Source organism: Colias philodice, chromosome 28 (genome assembly GCF_061535455.1).
Source record: "Colias philodice isolate Cphi_HAF_F1 chromosome 28, ilColPhil1 Martin Lab GWU primary, whole genome shotgun sequence".
NCBI classification, from domain to species: domain Eukaryota; kingdom Metazoa; phylum Arthropoda; class Insecta; order Lepidoptera; family Pieridae; genus Colias; species Colias philodice.
The window spans coordinates 3,563,019-3,586,907 of NC_143113.1; the positions used below are offsets into that span (position 1 = coordinate 3,563,019).

A 23,889-nucleotide genomic window follows, 5' to 3' on the forward strand; every position below is an offset into this window, starting at 1 on the left:
CAGTTAAAATAATAAATAATGACGCATAAAATGTATGAATTTTTTTAGTGTAGAATCTGTGACTTAATCAGCAATTATAGAAAATTGTTGTTAGAGAAATAATACTTCAGTACATATTGTGTTCGTGTTAATTTTCTAGGCTTGTAACCTTTTATACCATAAACAATAATAATTATTATCTTGGGTAGACAGGAGGTACAAAAGGACTTAAAGTAGTAAATAAAACACACAATATTTACGCTAAAATCTTTAATATTAACAATAATATACTCTACACGTCACAATAAACTTTCTTAAAAATAATACAATCTACGGGACATTGCCTTAACGTCAGACGAGAACTGTCAATGTCATTTTTGGTATTTGACAGATGACGTTGACGGCCATAGACAACTTCAAACTTTCGCAAACTATTTTGTTACGGCGCTAAAATATTTATTATCTATACAAATAGGACACAGTATTCTTTAACTTAACGAGAAAATATTTCTTTCTTCTTATTTACCTAAAAAAATACACAGTGTTTTTGAAAAGGAACTCACTCATTAAGTTTGAATTTGTCTATGCCCGACAACGTAGTTTTATTAAATATAAATTAAAACTAAAATAAATATAGACACATCTGTACACTATATTTTGAATCGAGTTAGCTGTTTTTTCTACTTTTTAATAACAATAGTTATAATTTATGTGTAGTAATTATTGCTGTGTTATTCTTATGATTAAAGACGAAACTATGACATCGCTCTATCTCACTCTAACATATGTGCGACGTATGGTAAAGAGCGAGAGGCACGTATTCTAGTTCCTATCTTTAATTACAAAAAATATTTCTAATATAGTACGAGATTCAGATTAGAGAAAATATTTTTTCTAGTTGAATAACTACTACTTAGGTACTGCGATATCTAGTTTAAATATAATCTATCACAAAAAAATTGGATATTTTTTTTGATTTTTGTTTTAAAAATGACATTAATGAAAAGATGGAATTAAAAAAACATTTTTTTAATACTTCCTCTAATCCAAATTCCCAAATGTTACCTAATAAGACAAATTTAAATTAAAATCAATCGAATCATACTTAAATAACAACATTATATAATAGATTAGTAAACTTTGGAAATTTATTCTTTATTAATAAATCACAAAATCATAATCTTATTGTTTATTATGGGGTAAAAATTATAATTGAACTATTTCATATCAACAAATCAAACAAAAACAAAAATTTTTTTTTTTTGGATTTTTTGAAAAAAAAAAATCTTTATTTAATGGTATTTTGTAATGTTTGTTATTAAGTGAATGTTAAGTGAAAATAATACCGACACTTATGGTGTACAGTGTGTTTTAAATTCTCTGCATATAAGTATTTTTATAACTTAAGTACTTGGTTTAGTTTTATATATTTTTAAACAAATATAACATAAGATATTAAGTCCAAAATAGTTAAAAGTTTCGTCTATTATTTTGATACTTTATATACTTTTTACTATATACTATACTCTGTCCATTATATTATTTGCTTTTTGACAGCTTCACGCCTATGAAGGATTGTATTGTCTATGTTAAAATGTCATACAAATAATTATCGTACTTCATGGACAGGTCCCGCCCACTTAGTGATGCCTACACAGAATTATTCAATGATGGGTCGATACATTAAAATAATCGATAGAAATACTCTGTAAAATATATCCGATACAGAAAAACTCTTCTATTATGTTATATAATTTAAACGTAAAGACAACCAAATTGTAAGATAGAAACCAATAAATAATAAAATATTAGTTTAGTTTAGTTTTAACATACAATGCATAGATATGTGGTCTTATTATTACATATCTTATTAGTACGTTTACGTTGTAGTTATTACTTACGTACCTGATTCGATTTATGATAATATTTTGAATTTATAATTGAAATGGTATCACAATCGATAATCTTTTGAACATCACTTCTGGTATCACCCGCGTCGAGCTGTCAAAAAGCAATTCTTATAGTGGACAGACTGTACCATATATTATGAATTTATGTTATTCTATCATTCAGATATGACATTATAACAAAAATAAAAGTAATGTAAGTGCCTTAAATGTTTTTTCTGTAAATTCATACATATTTGATATTATATAAAAACACATAGACAAAAAAAACAGATATCAAGTGACTATGATATGTAATTGTATTTTTTAGTGTTAAATAAATTAAAAAAAAGTTCTTTTGTTTTTTTTCTCTTTTATGCAGAGAATTTATTAAAAAAACAAATCCTAAACTATAAATATGTAACTTTAAATGACTAGGTCGCTTCCATCGTGAGATCTTCGTATGAATATTTTTTATAACCGAGCGTTCTGAACGCCGCGTTTAAAACGTAACGTTTATTTTTCATATAATATAACAACCCATGTGTGTATGCTAATCCATCGGATACGGTTTAGCTGTTTTGCTGGCTTGTGTGCGTGTATGTTAAAACCTCTAGTGAAACTATACAGCGTGTTCTTTTTGAAGAATCTAGTTTTATTATGGCATTTTTATTATTATTTTATAATAAAGAACATACTGTATACATACATTTTTTTTAACTTAAAATATTTAACATAGAGGGTGCTCCAAACGCGGCGTGTGTTTCGCTATTTCTATACATTTATTAACTGTTCAGACATTATTTTTAATCGAGTCTAAACATGTTTTTTTCGACTGTAGATATAGGGTGTTCTTTTATATAACTCAAATTAATTTTATTACCAATAAAATATTGAAAAATATGGGAAATTATTGTCAATTTTGTTTCATGACTACAAACACCCATAAATACAATTATATTTTTTTTAAGATCCTCTTTTGTTAAAAGTCGGTTAAAAACACATTTCAACGCAATCAAAAATAATAAACACACAGGCAGCCCCGATCGAAACAAGAATATTTTTCTTTGACAGAAAAAATACTAAAAACCTATCATCTACGTTTATTTACATGAAAAAAAACTAAATAAGTGACAGCCATCCTACTATTAAAATTTCTATACAAAAAAAATAATAAAAAACAATCTAAATAGAAATAACAAATAAAAAACGTCACTTACTCAATTCTCTCTAGCGAACGCAAATATAAAGGTTTTTACACACTGAGCGATTGTAGCGCGACTTTTTTGTCTTTGTTTATTTTTATACAATAACTCTGCTATTTTTTTAATTTGACAAAGAAAAAATTTGAGTGAAATTACAAGTGTCGTCTAAGTATTGATAGTTAAAATTTCCTACATATGAATTTTATCTATTTTAATGGTCTATTAGTGTATAGAGAATATATAATTTCAAAACTCACGGACCAGCCGTTTCGTAATTAAGCAACAATCGGGCAAAAAAATCTTCAATTAAAAATTAATAAATAGGTATTTGATATTAATGTTTTATTTTATAAATAAAAACTATTAATGATATATTTATGCGAATTAGTTACTTATTTAGTCTACAACATTCAGATCACTACTATAAAAAATTGTGGGAATTTTGGTCTGTTACAAACTGCTTTTTATCTATTCATATTTCCTTCAAAACCACCTTTTATTAACCCATTAATCAATTCCCGTGCAAAAAAAATCCGCTTGCGACTAAAAGTCGTGCGACAAAAAAGTCGCGCGCCAGTCGCCGCGACTACAAGCTGCGACTATCGCGTCGATATGTGTGTGGTAGCCGTCTAGCGGCGGGCGTTTCTGTCGGGATGCGGCCGTCGGGGTGGGTTTAGTACTGAAATAGATATTTATTTATTTTTATTTTGAATGAAATAGGTCAGAATTAAATAAATAAAGAAACAGGTAGAATGTAATGAAGACAATGGTTTTCGATGCCATAATTTATGCACATTATGTTAATTGATACATTTTATCATTAAAATGCTGTGCAAATGAGATATTTTTAAAGTATAGAAAATATGGTACGCCTAGGCGTTGCTCTGGCATGGCAAAAAGACGCGGGTTCGAATCCCACGTTTATTATTATTATATTAATTATTATAAATAATTACCTGGATGGACTGGTCCCGGTGAACGTCTGCACCACGTACCAGGAGACATCTATACAAAAAAATATTTATACATACAAAAAACATAGATACAATATACTTCTTTATGTTATTTAGTAGTACTTTTGAATTAATTATACCATGTAAACCTATAGAAAAAAGTGTGCTGAGCACACGTGCTCTGTTTTTCAGTGTCAGAAGTGAAACTTTTTTGGCAAGATTTAAATTTTAAAGATACCAAAATCGTCGCCTTACTCCATGATGTGACGGTCGCAGTATTGCCATGAAGTTTTACCGTCAACCGTAAGCGTGTATTCCAAGCTCACGTGTCAGAAGTGAAACTTCTTTGTCAAGATTTAAAGATAACAAAATCGTTGCCGTAATACATGACGTGACGGTATTGCCATGACGCGACCTTGATATTTTACACTTCAATAATAATATTTAACACTAACCTGGAATTCTACATGGGTTTAAATCCAAAAGCCTTAAAATAATTTCTTTTTTTTTACAAAAATGGGATAGCTATGAGACACGTGTCAGAAGTGAAACTTCTTTGGCAAGATTCAAAGATATTAAACACTAACCTGTCGCAACAAATATGGCGGTCTATACTGCACAGCGAACGGGTTATCCCTGTACCCCCTCCGTTCACCGTCACGACGTTCGATCCGATCGTTCCGATCCGACCGATCGGATCGGAACCGGTCGTCCGGACGCCGGTACGACGGCCGGTCGGTGCGTGTGTAGTCGTATTTGCGTGTTTCTGTGTCTGTTGGGAGTAATAATAATACATAATGCTTTATTGAACATTGATACATGAACAACAATAATAAATTATTTTTAATTATAAAAAAAAAACAGTGATACAAAAATAATAACAATATTTTATTTATAACATTGCAAAAGCGGAATTTAGTAAGGTTAGTTATTACTAATAAGTAACCAGTAGTTCTTGGGATTGTTGTTATCTTGTTGGTATAGTCAATAAAAACCCAGGTGCACGTTTTACAAGAAAAACTTTATTAAGATGAAAAATATACGTGTTACACGAGCAATGTCCGCAGAGAAGAGGAAGTACAAAACAAAATGTTGCCATTACATGAAAAGTGACCACAGATTATTGAAGGCGCAAATTTATTACAACACTCCTCCTAAATTAATGCCTTCAGAATGCAACAATTTTACAATTTTACAGAAATTTAACTTTTACTGTTAAAAACAAACACATTATAATTATTACACGGTACACAAAAGTTTACATTTACTGCATAGCTCTCATTTAACGTTTGCTACAATACTCAACAATCTTAACTTCATACAAGACAAATAAAAGAAACAACTTAACATTTTCAAAAAGAAAACTAATAACTTAACACTTGATATTTGTTAGAATTCTAACAGACAGTTTACAGAAACAGTTTTACCTTTTATACACAGAAATACATGAAATCAAAATAATTAAAATAATTTATAAACAAAGTTTACATTGGCTTATACAATATAAATAATCAAGTGTTACTGGTTACAATATTGAATTCCAATTTTGTCTCTCAGATAACTAAATTTTACTTTAGACAGTGGTTTGGTAAAGATATCAGCAAGTTGCTCATCGCTACATACATAGTTTAAATCTATAACTTTACTATAATATTTCTCTTTAATAAAATGAAATTTAATATCTATATGCTTACATCTTTTATGAAAGTTAATTTTTTTTTATTACACTTATGGCACTTTGGTTGTCTAAGTTCAAACATACTGATTTTTGATTAAATTCACCTATATCACATAACAATTGCTTAACCCACATAGCCTCTTTGGTCGCAGCGCAGGCTGCCATGAATTCAGCCTCGGTAGTGGAGAGGGCAACTGTCTGCTGCCTTTGAGAAGCCCATGTGACTGCTCCTCCATTCCTCATAAAGACATATCCCGTGACTGAACGTCTAGTGCTGGGGTCGTTTGCATAATCGGCATCACTATAGCCAACGATTGTGTTAGGTTCAGACATTGGAGTGTAACATAGACCATAATCTTTAGTCTCTTTTAAATATTTAAAGATTTTCTTAACAGCGCTCCAATGGTCTTTGTCATAAGAATTTAAAAAACGGCTTACCAAACTCACAGCATATGAAATGTCAGGTCGGCTTACTGTAGCTAGATGCATCAATGAACCAACCGCCTCTCGATATGGAATGTTCTTTTCATTTTCCCCTTCTCCTTTTTCTAGTTTTAAATGTGGATCAACTGGAATGCTGTTGGGATTACAATTATATAAATTAAATTTGTTTAATAACTTTTCAATATAACTTGACTGATGTATGAAAATATACTTGTCACTTTTCTCTATTTCCATACCCACAAAGTTTCTGAGTGAGCAAGTTTTAATTTCAAATATTGATTGTAAATCATTAATCAACTCCTTTAATGTTGATTCATCTTTTGAAAATAATAATCCATCATCAACATACAGACATAGGTAACATTTTTCTCCATTGATAGTGCCAATATACACACATTGATCAGCTTTACTATTAACTAGTCCAAATTTCTTTAAAACAGTATCAAATTTAGAGTTCCAGCATCTGGAAGCCTGCTTTAAGCCATATAAAGATTTATTAAGCTTACATACCTTGTTTGCATCATAGGTTAAGCCCTCTGGTATGGTCATGTATATGTCTTCTTCAAGCTCACCATACAGGAATGCTGTTTTAACATCTAGCTGTATTATCTGAAGATTCTGTTGGACAGATTCTGAAAGTAAAATACGTATGGAATCATACCTGACTGTCGGAGAGAATGTTTCCTGGTAATCGATACCTTTTGTCTGTGAATATCCTTTGGCACAAAGCCTTGACTTAAGTCGTGGACCTGTAGTTTCCTCTTTAATGCGAAATACCCATTTACAACCAATTATTTTCATATCAGGGGTTTTATCCACTGAAGTCCATGTGTTATTTTGTTGATGAGAATAAAGTTCTTCGTTAATTGACTTTATCCATTTAGCAGCATCAACAGAATTAATTGCTTTTTCATAATTATAAGAACTTCATAATCTGGTTGATCTCCATAGCACAGGTAAGAGCTTTCACTTTTATTTTTAATATTTAAACAGATATATTATCATCCGACGAGTCATATTCAATTTCTTCTACATTCTGAGTTTTATTTAAACTTTTATTTGTGGCTGATTCAATAGGCACATAATCTCTTTTCACTGTTGATTCTAAGAATATAGCGTCTCTGCTTTTAATTGATTTTCTTGTATTAGACGCTATAAATCTGTATCCAGTACACATCTCTTCTGGTGTTTTATAAGATAGCGATCTTGTCGGAGAGCGATTAACCAGGTACTCAGCTGTGTACGTTTGGACAACTGTTGGTCTGCGGACAGCTGTAATTGGTCTACGGACAGCTGTTGGTCTACGGACAGCTGTTGGTCTACGGACAGCTGTTGATCTGCGGACAGCTGTTGGTCTTCGGACAGCTGTTGGTCTACGGACAGCTGTTGATCTGCGGACAGCTGTTGGTCTTCGGACAGCTGTTGGTCTACGGACAGCTGTTGATCTTCGGACAGCTGTTGGTCTGCGGACAGCTGTTGATCTACGGACATCTGTTGGTCTTCGGACAGATGTTGGTCTGCGGACAGCTGTTGATCTGCGGACAGCTGTTGGTCTACGGACAGCTGTTGATCTGCGGACAGCTGTTGATCTACGGACATCTGTTGGTCTTCGGACAGATGTTTGTCTGCGGACAGCTGTTGGTCTACGGACAGCTGTTGATCTTCGGACAGCTGTTGGTCTGCGGACAGCTGTTGATCTACGGACATCTGTTGGTCTTCGGACAGATGTTGGTCTGCGGACATTACTCAGTGCAACACATATATTTTTCATCGTCTGAAAGTTCAACTGACCCATTCTCTGGTGCCACAGGTAAGTATCTTGCTTGATTACATCAGATATGCATGCATAGCCACCAGGCATATTTAGGCGATACATATTATTAATCAAATTTGCTGTAGCTATGATAACATTTTTATTGTTCAGTATAGCACAACCATTCTTATTAAATCTTACTTGGCCACCATTGTTAACAATTTGACTGACAGAAAGCAGGTTTGTAGTGAGTTCAGGTACATATAAAACATTTGTAAATATTATTTCATTTTCATGGCCTCTATCGTTAAAAACACTCAAGCTAATTTTTCCTGAGCTTTGAACAGGTAGTGTTTTGTTGTTTGCAACTTTAATTGATTTAATATTTGAAGTATATTCCTCTATGAATAAGTTTTTATGTTTTGTCATATGTGCAGAAGCGCCAGAATCAATATACCAGTAATCAGAGCACTCAGAAGATGCTATAAATACAGCAGCATATGATGACCTGCTAGTCGGTTTATAAGAAATCTTCCGATCATTATTTACTGTATTTGATTTACACTCAGGACTTTTATGACCATATTTGTTGCATGTATAGCAGCGGGGGCCTTTAGAATTTCTTTTACATTTATTATTAAATCTCTGACTTGAAGCAAAAGCTCTATCACTATTTGATTGTTTGACATCCTGTAATAATTTTGATTTGACGGAGTCTGATGAAATTTTCATGCCTGAACTTTCTATAGCTATAATCATTGGTTTATAAGTTTCAGGTAGACCGGAAAGCAGCATGGTGCCGAGCCACTCATCATCTACTTGAAAACCAATATTTCTTAATTTATGAGCAGTAGTCATAATTTTACTCACGTATTCCTCAACGTTCGGACATCCCTCAAGCGTTGTGTTACATAAGTCACGTAGAAGACCAACTCGCCGTGTCAGCCCGGAGTCATCGAAGACACGAGACAAATTTTCCCAGACTTCTTTCGCAGTTTTAGCTTCTTGTATGTGCACATAATTTACCGGATCAACTAAAAGAATGATCTTTGATCTTGCTTTTGTATCTTTTCTCTTGTCCAATGTCTGATCATCCACAATGCAGTCCCACAGTTCTTCGTGTTGAAGATATGTTTGGACAGCAAAACGCCATGTGGCGTAATTATCGCGGCCTGTTAATTTCTCAATTAATGCCAATGTGTTTGACGACATACTGATATTGTTGTTGAAAGAACTTTACCACGAATCTTTACACTTCAGAACACGTGGCGTGACCGGTACAATTATTGTTACTTTTTCTTCGTAGGTTTTTATACTGATTGACTATATTTTGTTTCGTAGCCTGGGCCCATAACCTGTTGTTATCTTGTTGGTATAGTCAATAAAAACCCAGGTGCACGTTTTACAAGAAAAACTTTATTAAGATGAAAAATATACGTGTTACACGAGCAATGTCCGCAGAGAAGAGGAAGTACAAAACAAAATGTTGCCATTACATGAAAAGTGACCACAGATTATTGAAGGCGCAAATTTATTACAACAGGGATGATGGGAAATTCTACTACTTCCATAATATATGTGAGAGAATTATAACAGAGTATTTGTTATGTGGCTATACCTTCCTATTACAATGTACTCTATGATGTACAATATAATGTCGATATTGAATTGATATGAAATGCATGGGGTTACGGGCCATGCTATGGTTTATATTCCTTGAGTCAGTAGCTCGATGATATAGTCTCGGTACTACAATCGACCGCGCAAGGTGTGCGCACTGAGTCATTATTTAATATTATTTCACATATCTACCTAATTATAATTAATTATGGAGAGTTGTTTAAATTCTCCGACAGCAGGGAACATAAACCATGGCATGGCCCGTAACCCCATGCATTTCATATCAATTCAATATCGACATTATGTTGTACATCATAGAGCACATTGTAATAGGAAGGTATAGCCACATAACAACTACTCTGTTATAATTCTCTCACATATATAATCGTTAATATTATAATATTGCCGTTTAAAACAACAGACCAATTCTAAATTATTGAAAAGAAATAGTAATCTACATTTCTGTGACTTCTGAACTTTTTCATTTCTCACACTAAAACATTAACAAAATCAGTCTATACAAAGAAAGTAGTAAATATTAATTAAAATACTCACAATTATTCTTCGCCTGTATATTCCTAATGGAATTGACTATCGCACGCGCAGCCGAACTCAGCTGGGCTTCTTCGTTGGGCCGACTTGAAATAATACATTCAAATTATTACATTTTATTTATTGGTCCAGATGTTTTTTTACTAAGTTTGTGAGTAGAATGGATAAAATTATTGTTATACAGTTAATTCGTCAAGAATTGATCATAAGTGAGAAATAGAAATTTTAAGATAAACTAAGTAATAATTAAATATTATAAAACAAATTCTTCCCTCACTTCTATCTGTCTGATTGCGTTAAACTGAAAAATTATGGCATATTTTTATGCTATTTTCACAAATACTAGACACATTAAGTAACGTTTTTTTCTTAAATATTACTTACTAGCGGTCCGCCCCGGCTTCGCCCGAGGTACATATTTCGCAATAAAAGGTAGCCTATGTTCTTTCTCAGGGTCTAAAGATTGTCTGTGCCAAATTTCATCAAAATCGGTCCAGTAGTTTATGCGTGAAAACCATACATACATAATTACAAACCTTTCCTCATTATAATATTAGTATAGATTATGTATTATTTAATTTAATTTTAATACATAAATTTATTTATTTTACCCATTAACCCTAGCACTGTACGCGTTGACGGGATAACTGCCCAGGATGCCGCTCCCACTGTTCCCCCCCCACTCCTCCCTTCTCTTCTCCTTCGTGTTTATCGTCGCCATTTGCTCCTGGAAAAACAATAGAGTAATTATAATTAACTAGCTTTCGAAGATAAACCCGCATAGTTCCCGTTCCCGTGGGATTTCCGGGATAAAACCTATTCTATGTGTTAATACAAGATATATGTGCGCTAAATTTTATTGTAACTGTACTGTTGCGTCTTATTCGCTATCTCCGCCAGACCAGAGCGCCGAGACAAACGTCAAAACACAAAGGAATAGAATCCGCTAGCGATACTAATTATTTTTAACAAAATTGTGAAAAACACACATAAAAATAAAATATTAAAATTTCCTGTCGTTCTGGTGATGAAAATTTTTTTGCGAATAATGAATTAAAACATAGATTTTTCGTAGAAACGGTGGCTCCTAGAAAAAAATGTATTGGAAGTTTTTTATAGATAATTTTATGATCTACAATTTTGATCCCAGGTAATTATGATTATGATTAGCTTACCGTCTCGGCGAAAATCGCAAAAAACCTATTTTTTTTTTATTAATTGACCTCGAAATTTTTTACTTTCCGACTACCAGTATGACGGGAAATTTTAATATTTTATTTTGAACGAATTTTGTCTGGATGGGATTTTTGGTCTTTGTCGTCGTCATCGTCGGTAGTGTGACCGAACCATTACTAAAATGTCATGAGTTTTTTATAATTTTAAGCTATTGCATAGCTTCTATCGCGGGCCTTGAGCACGGGGACCGATTCGAGAAATTCCGTAACGAAAAAACCTTACGCTCCCCACGGGGACGGGCGCGGAGGTGTGGCTTGAAGGCATAGCATGCAATAGCTTTACCGCGGCAGTCCCCGAGTGCCACACGTCTTTTTTTTTTCATATTTCTCACCTTAATCTGCTGTATCTTGTTCACAATCTCGGGCCCCCCCTCCCCCCTCTCGTGCGGGGTGTCTCTAGCGGAGCCGATGGAGTTGCGTTTGCGCATCTGTGGCGTTGTGCGTTGGTGCACTTCCGGTGTCTTGTCTATTAGCGGGTACATGGGTTGGCACACCGGATACGGTTGTGGGAGCACCTGGGAATAAGTGTTATTAGTATTGATTTGTTATTGACTAGCTGAGTCGTGCGGTTTCACCCGCGTTGCTGAAGAAAATTTATTTATTTTTATTTATTTATGATACTTCGTTGTACATTTGTAAGGAATCGAAAAGAAATGAACACACAAAACTTGGAAAGTTTACAATAGGCGACTTTATTGCTTAAAAGCAATCTCTTCCAGGCAATCATAAAAATAAAGGGCATGTACAGTACTCCCAAACTGATAATGCGCATAGAAAAATTCGTCACTGTTCGGCAACTGTCATATTCCCCGAGCCTCCGAAGATGATATGTATATAGAGCGGTTAAATTATTCATGCGTAGTTTATTAGAATTATGAGTTTTATTGTGATTTTATGGTATAAGAGATAAGTAACGAAATTTGTTTCGATAATTCAATGTAAGTTAATAGCGAGGATAAGCCACACGATTGCGAATATATACTTATTGTATTTATTTACTTGGAAATTTCTATACTTAGAACTATTAAATTGTCTTACTGAAGCTGGCGTAATGATGGATGTATGGAACGTTAAAATAAGACAAAGTATATATTTAAAAAAAAATGATTTTCAAACATTTTACAATCAAATTGTGAAATCTAATCATTAAAATCTCAGTCCAAAGGATTTACAGAATCAGGGATTATCTCTATTTCTGATATCGTAGAATGATCAGAACTTTCATTATGGTCTTATTAATTTTCAATTTCCCCACTGCTATCTTCTACCTGTGTAAATAATCATTTTACACTTTTTTGACATTTTTTTTCTACATACCTGCGGATAAACAACGTTGTACGGTTGGTACACATTGGGACAGACTATCGGATACACGTCGTGCAGCATCAGTTTCGGCGCAGCCGTTGCCATGGCGACCGGCTGCTGTACGTTCTGCCACTGGATCGGTTCTTGATACTGGAATCGAGATTTTTACATTATTTTAAATATCATTTTACTTTATTAAAAAATAGCATTCCACGCGAATTTTATAAGTGCTTTCTAGCCTTTTAACTATCCATATACAAAAACGACATCACATAATCAATTTGAAGTGAAAGAAAGACAAACAGACAAGCACACTTTCACATTTAAGTAAGTTTACAAAAAACTACGGTGTATATTTATAGGTATAAAAAATTATTTCTATTGTAATAGTAATAGTCTTTAACTTTATTAATTTAGTACATGGCACTGCACGGCGTATGAAAAATTGTAAAATATCATATTTTTCTACTTTTACATAATAATAATATACAAGTTCCAATTTTATTCAATTAACTGGTCTCGGCTTACTGTTTTACTTTTTTTATTTATTCCACTATAATCAAAATATACATAAAAGTCAATAAAATGTACCGGATAATGTTGCATAGGCGGTTGCAGTATAACATTAGGTACGGGATACGAAGGCACCATGGTGGGGACTTCAACTTGACCGTAGCCCATGTTGTAGCTGTAAAAATATACTTTTAAATAACACAGAATTAAATGTCAGAGAAATAAATAAGCCAATAATGTGAGTTTTATAACTGCCATATATTTTACACTAGCTTGCCACCCGCGGCTTCGCCTGCTTTGACTTAAAACCTAATAAATTATGTATATACTAAAACCTACATCCAGAATCACTATATCTATTAAAAAAAAACCGCATCAAAATCCATTGCGTAGTTTTAAAGATTTAAGCATACAAAGGGACATAAGGACAGAGAAAGCGACTTTATTTTATACTATGTAGTGATATGACCGTATTTTTGCTGGACATTTTGATCAAAACTGAATATTCATTCAAATGTCTAAACCTCATTTTAGCTGCACATTTCATTTAAATATTTAGAACTAGCTGTGCTCCGCGGCTTCATCCGCATTGCTCCGCTCCTGTTGGTCTTAGCGTGATGATATATAGCATATAGCCTTCCTCGATAAATGGGCTATCTAACACCGAAATAATTTTTCAAATCGGACCAGTAGTTCCTGAGATTAGCGCCAAACAAACAAACTTTTCAGCTTTATAATATTAGTATAGATTTTTACCTTGTAAATGAGAAAATATTAAAGAACTGTGGCCGAGGCTAGGCGTTGCCCCGGTTTGGCAAAAAGAAGCGGGTTCGTATCCCGCCTCGTGATCGATTTTCTCAAATGTTTTTTTGTAATTCCTCATTTGAATGGTATAAAACTAAATATTAAAAACAATTACTTACTCCATTCATTATTCTGATACGATTAGAAATAAAATAAAATAAGATTATAAATTACTACTTATGTTAAAAAAAGTATTTGCCTAAAATTGGGTCTACATCTCGTTATAAGTATTCTATATCTATACTAATATTATAAAGCTAAGCTGTTTGAACGCGCAAATCTCAGGAACTACTGGTCCGAATGGAACTTTCGGTGTTAGATAGCCCATTTATCGAGGAAGGCTATAGGCTATATATCTTCCGCTAAGATCAACAGCTGAGCACTGCGGGTAAAACCGAGGAGCACAACTAGTTAATTATGAAAATACATACCCCCTTTGTTGTAACATCGGTTCTGAACATCCGCTGTACGCGTTGAATTCCGTCGCGTATGGATAACTTGGATCTAGACAATAAAATCAATATTTTAATTAATTAATAAGTAGTAAAAACACTTTTTTTTACGTTAAATTGATGGAGTTGTTTTTCATATGAATGAAAGAATAGAATAAATTGATAGTGAAGAATGATACTTTTTTCGTATGGTGAAATTTTTTCCAAATATTTTGAAAAAATTGCATAATATTTGTATACCTTAAAAAAGTAACTAAAATTACATACACCAATACTAATTCATTAAGACAGACTATGAAATATGCGCATTTATAATATTATTAATTGTACTAATATTAAAATGTTTGTTTGTGAGGCTGTGTTTGTGTATGTTTGTGAAAGAGTGAAAACCACTGAACGAATTTTGAGAATACTTGGCAGTGATGTAGCTCATGTATCAGAATAGCAAATAAGCTATAGAATTACTTATTAAAATGTTAATATTACAAATAAATAACTCACCTATCCTAAAAGTGTTATCTGTATGCGGTGAAGGCGGCAAATGTTTCGGTTCCTCTACCATGGGCTGATATATTGGTTGCATGCCTTGATCCTGGAAATTAATGTTAATTAATATTCATATTTTTTTTTTTACGTGTGTGAAGTCCCATGTCCCCTAGTCATGGGGTAAGGGGCAGATGCATTATACATCTGTTTCACTGATTGATTTTCTTTAGGGAAAAATAGGTGATCAGCCTTCTGTGTCCTGCCAGACTGAGACTTTTTTTTTCTTCGTCACCTCCGGGAACCGAACCCAGGACCCCTCTGTGCTACGCTCACGCGTCAACCACTGTACCAAGGAGGCGTATTTATGTGTGGATTAGAGATAATATTAATTTTCTCAAGTAGTTTTTATTTTAGAATTTCGACTCATTTATCATAACTAGGAAACGCAAAGCCGGCCAGAAAAGTAGGGCAATTTCGAATCCAAACTAAACATTATTCCTACACATTTTAGATTTATTTTCAATATCTTCAATATAAAACCTAATATATAAATTAAAATTAAAATAAAAAAACTTACGAGTCTGCAATGATTGACGAACGGATATCCTTGTGGTATACCCGGATACATCATGTTGGCTATCGATACGGGCCCTGAAATAGAAAGAAGGGTTTTAAAAGAATAATAACTAAGTATGTATTACTTATTCATATTCTTTTTATTTATTTTGTGCCATCGCGTTCTCGTTCAACGTTCCGTGCCAACAGGGTTGCCTGGAAGAGATTGCTTTTAAGCATTAAGACCGCCTTTATGTATGTGCCTTTGTGTTTTGTATTTCGTTTTCCATGTTTGGTGTATATGTACAATAAAGTATCAAATAAATAATTATTTTATTATCTTAGGAACTACTTACTACGTCTTAAAAACTATCATTCCCTTTTTTTACGCTTTTCATTGTCGCACAAACAACAACTAGATACAATCATGCAAAAAAAATTCCGAATCTAAACAGCTATAGTAATCATTTTAATAGGCAACATTTGACAGAAAATTCAATAAATTGGTTGAACGCGCTAATCACAGGAACTACTGGTCCGATTTGAAAAATTAAATAAGCAAACAAACTCTTCAGCTTAATATTATTATTAGTTTTCCGCCCGCGGCTTCGCCCGCGTTTCCAAAGAAAAACCCGCATAGTTCCCGTTCCCGTGGGATTTCCGGGATAAAACCTATCCTGTGTGTTAATCCAAGTTACCCTCTATATGTGTGCTAAATTCATTGTAATCGGTTCAGTAGTATTTGCGTGAAGGAGTAACAAACACACACACATCCTCACCAACTTTCGCATTTATAATATGAAGTAGGATAGGATTATAGATTACTCATATAAATAAAACTCACGTATATTAGGATCCTGTATGGGCACCGGTGTGATTTTAGCTTGCGCCATCATATTTTGTATTTCCACTACATCCGGTTGGTATGTGACCATAGCTTGCGACGGTGACGTCAGCTGGAACAAACAATCAATCAATCGATTGAACAATCAATCCATCGATCGAACAAGTAATCCATCGATTGAACAATCAATCAATCGATCGAACAATCAATCAATCCATCGAACAATCAAACAATCGATCGAACAATCAATCAATATACTTATTTTGCATAGTAATTAAATTGTGTCATAGCTTAATTTTTCTTTTAAATAGACAGATTTATAAAACGTTATAAAAACAATAAAGAAAATAACATTTTCACTTCATCTATTATTTAGGCCATTTATAATGTTTACGCAAGTAAATATTATACATATATAATAATAAGGATTCTTAACTTTAGCTAAGTCTGGGTATTCTATAATATATGTATCTAATATCTATAATATATTTGATACATATTATTAACGTAAATATTAATAAGATTTCTCAACTTTAGCAATGTTTGCGTACATACTACTATAGTGAATAATATATTTTATACACATTACAACATACCTCATTCCTATATCCCTGGCAATAACTCTGATAAGCCACATCTTGGTGCTCTTGCGAATACGTTCTATTCAACCGTTGATACTCGAACGTTCGATTTTCAACCGGCCTCTGATTGGTCGAATCTCCTTGCCTCTGATTGGCTGGATTTGAATAACGTTGATTCGGTGAATCTTGCCTCTGATTGGTCGAATTTGAAAAACGTTGATTCGGCGAATCTTGCCTCTGATTGGTCGGATTCGAAAAACGTTGATTCGGCGATTCTTGCCTCTGATTGGCTGGCGATGCCGGCAAATTATTTTCGAATTGCGAACTGTCAAACGACTTTTGCGTTTCTAGCTTTTTGTTCTCCGGCTTTTGAATTTCGACCGTTTTGTTTTCGAATTTCTGTTCGGAATTTGAATTCTCTCTAATCTCTATTCTCTGTGGTTGCACTTCGATCACGGGTTTGGTTTCTTCTTTATGGTTCGGTTCTGGTGTTTGTGTATCTTTTGTGTCTATGTTTGCGAGCGTTTTTATCGGACTATTTTGTACCGAGTTGTTTTTGGAGCATTGCGGCGTTGTCTGAAAGAAATATTATATAAAAAGTAAATATATTAACGTCGAAATGTTAACAGTAGTAGTAGTATCATCGCTTCTTCATCACTACATAGTATAAAACAAAGTCGCTTTTTCTGTCCCTATTTCCCTATGTCCCTATGTATGCTTAAATCTTTAAAACTACGCAACGGATTTTGATGCGATTTTTTGTAATAGATAGAGTGATTAAAGAGGAAGGTTTTTGTATATAATTTATTAGGTTTTAGACAAAGCGGGCGAAGCCGCGGGCGGAAACCTAGTCATTTAATAATTATGAAATATTTTAATACATTTTCCACGCAATTTAGTCCATTGAACGCCTACTACTTATATATACTTTATAGAAATAGTTTCAAATATTATGAACCAATTTTAACAAGCAATATTCATCATGATAAATAGTAAACAGAACTAAAGGAATATTTTGCAAATTGCGGCTTCGCCCGCGTTTTTAAAGAAAAACCCGCATAGTTCCCGTTCCCGTTGGATTTCCGGGATAAAAACTATCCTATGTGTTAATCCAAGTTACCCTCTATATGTGTGCTAAATTTCATTGTAATCGGTTCAGTAGAATTTGCGTGAAAGAATAACAAACACACACACATCCTCACAAACTTTCGCATTTATAATATGTAAACAAACGTTGGTATTTCTAATAAAATAAAATAAATAAATCCATACTAATATTATAAATGTGAAAGTAACTCTGTCTGTCTGTTACTCAATCACGCCTAAACTACTGAACCAATTTTCATGAAACTTGGTATGGAGATATTTTGATACCCGAGAAAGGACATAGGCTACTTCTTATCCCGGGAAAATGACGAAATCCCGGAAATCCCACGGGAACGGGAACTATGCGGGTTTTTCTTTGACTGAGCGGGCGAAGCCGCGGGCGGAAAGCTAGTCTTAAATAAAACTACCTTTTCCGCCGACTTCTGTCCATTTTGCCTGCATTCACGGCAACACTTCCTGCATTCACTTGTGGGGCATTCGCACTCTGAAAATATAAATAATATGTTAATTCATATGTTGTGAGGGTATTTATAAATGGTCCTTCGAGCCGGATCTCATATGAATTTCTTAAAATGTATATTTTAGATATAAACTAGTCTCTCCTTTTAGATAATAAAAATAGATTCAGGAGAATTATAATATCATAAATATATAATTTTTTCAACGAAAATTTTACCATTCATACATTCATCATTAGTTTCTGGGTTTAAATAACAAACCATCCATCCATACTTCCATACTAATATTATAAATGCGAAAGTAACTCTGTCTGTCTGTCTGTTACTCAATCACGCCTTAACTACTGAACCAATTTGCATGAAATTTGGAATAGAGATATTTTGATACCCGAGAAAGGACATAGGTTACATTTTACCCCGGGACATAGGATAGGTTTTATCCCGGGAATCCCACGGGAACGGGAACTATGCGGGTGTTTCTTTGACTGCGCGGGCAAAACCGCGGGCGGAAAGCTAGTTAATAATAACAAAAACTCACCTGTATCCATAAACGAATGTTGTTTTTCCAATTTGCCTCTTCGCTTTTCATTTGCATCGTTCTGCTTAATTAAAATATTTATAAAATAATTGATTTATAGGTATGTGTAAAAAGATGTTCTAATTCAAATAAGCATTTACATTGGTCTGATGAAGAGTTATAAAAATACACTGTTTATTTAAATCCGGATTTATCATTTGCTGATAAACTATAACAGTTTTTATGTATATTGGCAATTAAAGTGACGAATAAGTTGAATATATAGGGTGTGCCACTTTTGGTATACTAAGCTCAAAGGAGGTTATAGTCTTGCATACGCTGAGTAATTGTGAAACCGACTAATAATATATTATTTATTTATATTTTTACCTTATCATTATGAACGTTATTGCAGAAAGCGGGCGGGTTCGCGGGATCGAAGTGATATATGGAGCCGTCGGGATTCGTTAGCGGTCTGCCTGTCTGGAGATACAAACATACAAACAAACCCAATTATTTATATACTAGCTGTTACCCGCGGCTACGCTCATGCATTCAAAATAAATTTCCATTGGAATGAGATGTATTAACGTAGTAAAAAGTAGCCTTCCTAAAGAAAAGTAGATTCAAACGCGCGTCTTTCGCAACTTCGACGCCGTAGAAAAAAAATTAATAGTTTAAAGGTTAGATGGGCCATATAGGCTACTATTTACACTAGTTAAACATCTCATTCTAATAAGCAACCTTTGAATAGCCAACACGTACATACTTTTTTACAAATTAACGGGTTTATAATATTAATAAGTAATACATACCTGTGGATGTATAACAATAGCGCCCGGTGGTACAGCGGATAAATCCGTGACCGCCCACACGAGGGTCGCCGCTTCGCTTCCCGGTTCAGGGCTGGCACCGCCTAAAAAGAAAATATTTTTTAGTTTGTAAGGAGGACAACATTTTCTGAAAGGAACAATAGATAAGTGAAACAGATATAGAATTGAAATCATATCAAAGTAAAAATGAGCCGATTTTCTATTTAATATCTGAACATTGTACAGAACATAAAGAAAAATCTAAAATGATGAATTCATAAAAAAAATTAAGATTATGATTTTCAATTTGTTGGTTTTTTCTCTACTTGGTTAAAGACAGTAACTATTAAACATTTGAAAAACTGAAAAAAATAACAAAAAGCCGGGGCGAACTGCTAGTTACTCATAATTATATAAAAATCTACAAAAAATAAATTTACCAGTAGGCGAAGGCGTAACAGAGTCAGTGCTTCTCAAACTCAAAGTTTTATATCCAGAACTGGAGGGCGATAAACGCCAACTGCTTGAAGCTAAATCACCTGCAAAATAAATCAAATTCATATGTATTTTTTTACACGCTTTAGATTAGCTTCACCTGTATGTTTGTTTGTTTGTAACCGACTTCTTTGGGCGCGATTTTGACCCACTTTAAACGGCCAGATTTCGTTCAAACACCGGATCACACACGGACCGATGACAATACACTAATTTGATAAAATTTTCTATTTTTTAGTTCGGTTTTCTATAAAAAGCGTGTTTTTTAGTTTTTTTTAAACTATGACATGTCTAGTTGTGGAAAATATATATCTGTTATCAGTGCCAAAAATTCCAATTATACCTATGCATGTATTAGGCAGAGTTGTTTATTAACGATACAATATCGAACTAATTGAAGTGAAACTTCTCTATCGGGGTTGGAAAAAAATTTAGTGTAACATTTTTTCGTTACGCGTGACATTTTTCGTTATCCCTACCACGCGTGATTCGACGGCTTTCTGTAAAGTTGCATATAGTAAATTATTTTTTGAAAAATAAGGTCATAAAGAAGTTTCACTTCTTACGTGTGTACACTAGTACACGCACACATTTTTTTATATGTACTGCTTTTTGACTACAATGTACATGTGTATTTATTCGAACTGTGTTTATTTGTATGCGTAAACGTTAAACGTACGTTTCATGTGCGTATACGCACGTATTATGTTTGCTTGCATTTACCTGTTTATATTCGTTTACATATACGTGTATGTGCTTGCGTATGATTACATATTTTCGTGCGTGTATTATATGTATGTATGTGTGCGTGTCTATCTTTCTGTGTTGGTGTATATGCCCTTATGCATACGCAAATCTGTTTGTGTGTGTGTGAATCCTAATGCATATGTGTGTGTATACGTGTTTATATTATTGTATGTGTATATGTTACCTTGTCTGCTGAGCAGTCGCGGCTGTGTGGGTTCGTAGCCGCCGAAACTATGACTTTTGGCCACCGCTCCTCGTGATGTTCCTTCGTCACGAGATTCGAGTGATTGTACCTGTTTTGGGAATTAATATGCAATTATTATTTAAATATATAAATAATAATAACTGATTTAATTAGTTCTAGTTAAACAAAGACAGTTTCTATCCATATACGCATACACTTTTGATATATGTAATGTTTTTAATAAGGTCATAGATAAAGAAGATTAGAGAAGCATTTCGTATAAGATATCCCTACAAATCCCTACTAATATTATAAATGCGAAAGTATCTCTGTCTGTCTGTCTGTTACGCTTTCCCGCTTAAACCTCTCAACAGATTTTGATGAAATTTGGCACAGACAATCTCTAGACCCTGAGAAAGAACATAGGCTACCTTTGCTTTACTCAGGCTTTTATTGCGAAAAATAACCACGCGGGGGAAGCCGCGGGCGGAAGCTAGTATCTCATAAATCAATCTGAAGTAATTAAAAAAAACACAATACAATTTATCTGACTATACCTTAAAGAAGGTTCTCATTTGAATGTGTGTTTTTCTTAAAAAAAATAGAACTTTATCATTTATAGAGGTATACTACTAAGTACTAATAATATTTGGAAATCGTCTAATACAACTATACCTTTGCAAGTTTATTCCGACCACCGTCGGGAGTCAATAATTTAACTGGACCTGTTGATAACCACGGCCATTGGTTTTCATCCTGTGTGCAGTTGTCCTATAAAGGAAAAAAGAGTATAGTGAATAAAAATAAAAAATATTCTAAAATTTCTTTGTTTTTGTGAGCGCATGACAAATTTCTTTCAGAATGTGAAAAATATTCTCGTATTTATGGCTTTGTGAATGAATTGTTTATGACCTATCTCAAGGTAACCTACCAAAATTGAGTTTATTAATGAAATGGAGGCTTATTACGCGAGGACTACTACGCTGTAGGCGGCTATGATTCTACCCACACCCATTGAACATTTAATAAAAATGATTTGTATATTTATAAACGTTACAATTAAAACAGCTGTAGGCAGCGAGAGAGTAAACAAAGTTTCTTGAACGACTACGAGTTCAAGGCCACGTCCAAGCTATGCGCTGCGTAGAGAGACTCCATATAATATCGGTTACGCAGTACAATACAGCCTAGAGTTACACAGTATCGGCTACGCTTAACGCTATGGCGTAAGGGCACATTGTATTGGCTACGCGAGCTGAATATTCGCCGTCGTATTCACTCGTAGCCTCATCAATCAATAACATAAGCAAGCTATGCGCTATGGCGTAGTCGATGCGATTTATCGGCTACGTGCATCACTAGGGCATAGAGCTACACTATATCAGCTACGCTACCAAGCTGAATATCCGACGCCGCTCACGCTCGTTGTCCCGCTTACTCTGCTCTAGCGACTTATTATACAAGTTATGCGCTACAACATAAACGACTCGATATATCGGCTACGCGATATACTGCGGCGTAGAGTTACACACTACACAGTATCGGCTACGTTTGACGCTTTGGAGTAGACTGATATTGCATCGGCTACGCGCATCATTACAGCGTAGAGCTTCACTGTATCGGCTACACTGTAAGCTACGGTCTAAAGCTTCACGGTATAGGCTACGCGCACCCCTACGGCGTAGAGCTACACACTATTTGCTACGTTACCGAGCTGAATATCCTTCGCCGCACACGCTCGTAGTCCCGTTCGCGTTGTTCGAGCGACTTGCTACGCGGCGCGTCTACACCGCTACCACCCGCTTCTAACGCACCGGCGCCGCAGCGTTTTAATATCGACCTGAAATATAAATAATAATAATTAATGCACGTTAAATATGTTTTAGTTTAGTTGCCTAGCGATAAGGCCGCCATTTGTACATACTTGCATCTATTTGTCTTTTTCTGTGTTTTTTGTAAATCTTGTGTGTGTGCAATAAAGAATTATCTATCTATCTATCTAACTATCTTTATTGCCACACGAATTTCCACTAGAATAGAACACGCTCATCATTATCATTAAATCAATCATTGAATAATGTAATTATGAACATCTAGATTCTAGAACTAGCTAAACCTCATTGCAGTGTGCAGACCAATTTTTATCAATATAGCTTAAACTCATGGGGATTCATGCCAACTTTAGATACCAAAGTTACATATCTGCATTTACACGACATTACTAATTATTGTTTAAACCAGGTGAACAAAGATGATGTGCACTTATTTTATTCTTGGTATTCAATTTACATCTTAATATATATAAATCTCGTGTCACAATGTTTGTCCTCAATGGACTCCTAAACCACTTAACCGATTATAATGAAATTCGCACACCATGTGCAGTTCGATCCAACTTGAGAGATAGGATAGTTTAAACATGTAGGTACCACGGGCGAAGCCGGGGCGGACCGCTAGTTAAAATATATAAATAAGCAAATGTCTCACTTAGCAAGGGTATCATCATGTCTCCTAGGCGGTGATTTCGGGAAGGCTCTAGTGCACCACTGCTTGAAACTCGTGCACGGTATCCTGCCTCCACTTGTGCCTGAAAGAAAAATATATTATTAAATGTGTATATTTAATTAGTAAATAAAGTATGTAAAGGATGTCTTTGCATATTATGAGTAATATTTTTAATTATATTAGCATTATTCAAAATGATATTTTACATAATACGACAAA

General features: G+C 34.1%; 1 protein-coding gene and 1 pseudogene across 2 annotated transcripts in view; both read right to left on the reverse strand.

Moving 5' to 3' along the window:
• Nucleotides 1-234: 234 nt before the first annotated feature.
• The window catches only part of enc (R3H domain containing protein encore), a 66,458-nt gene continuing 42,803 nt past the window's right edge, over nt 235-23,889 (reverse strand). The window contains exons 11-32 of the mRNA XM_089712135.1: nt 23,653-23,752; nt 22,876-23,005; nt 21,841-21,936; nt 21,166-21,274; nt 20,180-20,278; nt 19,743-19,843; nt 19,318-19,410; nt 18,949-19,009; nt 18,360-18,436; nt 16,861-17,421; nt 16,265-16,376; nt 15,443-15,516; nt 14,881-14,971; nt 14,359-14,431; nt 13,202-13,298; nt 12,623-12,760; nt 11,638-11,820; nt 10,682-10,797; nt 10,074-10,156; nt 4,611-4,795; nt 4,027-4,075; nt 235-3,749 (exon numbers count right to left, since the gene is read on the reverse strand). Coding sequence (XP_089568261.1) covers nt 3,700-3,749; nt 4,027-4,075; nt 4,611-4,795; nt 10,074-10,156; nt 10,682-10,797; nt 11,638-11,820; nt 12,623-12,760; nt 13,202-13,298; nt 14,359-14,431; nt 14,881-14,971; nt 15,443-15,516; nt 16,265-16,376; nt 16,861-17,421; nt 18,360-18,436; nt 18,949-19,009; nt 19,318-19,410; nt 19,743-19,843; nt 20,180-20,278; nt 21,166-21,274; nt 21,841-21,936; nt 22,876-23,005; nt 23,653-23,752 — 2,678 coding nt within the window. The 3' untranslated portion in view covers nt 235-3,699. The remainder of the gene's footprint in view (nt 3,750-4,026; nt 4,076-4,610; nt 4,796-10,073; nt 10,157-10,681; nt 10,798-11,637; nt 11,821-12,622; nt 12,761-13,201; nt 13,299-14,358; nt 14,432-14,880; nt 14,972-15,442; nt 15,517-16,264; nt 16,377-16,860; nt 17,422-18,359; nt 18,437-18,948; nt 19,010-19,317; nt 19,411-19,742; nt 19,844-20,179; nt 20,279-21,165; nt 21,275-21,840; nt 21,937-22,875; nt 23,006-23,652; nt 23,753-23,889) is intronic.
• LOC149476276 (uncharacterized) lies at nt 5,026-6,899 on the reverse strand (annotated as a pseudogene). Its single transcript, XR_016317891.1, has 2 exons — nt 6,656-6,899; nt 5,026-6,278 (listed from the first exon to the last, which is right to left on the reverse strand). The product of XR_016317891.1 is annotated as an uncharacterized LOC149476276 (transcript).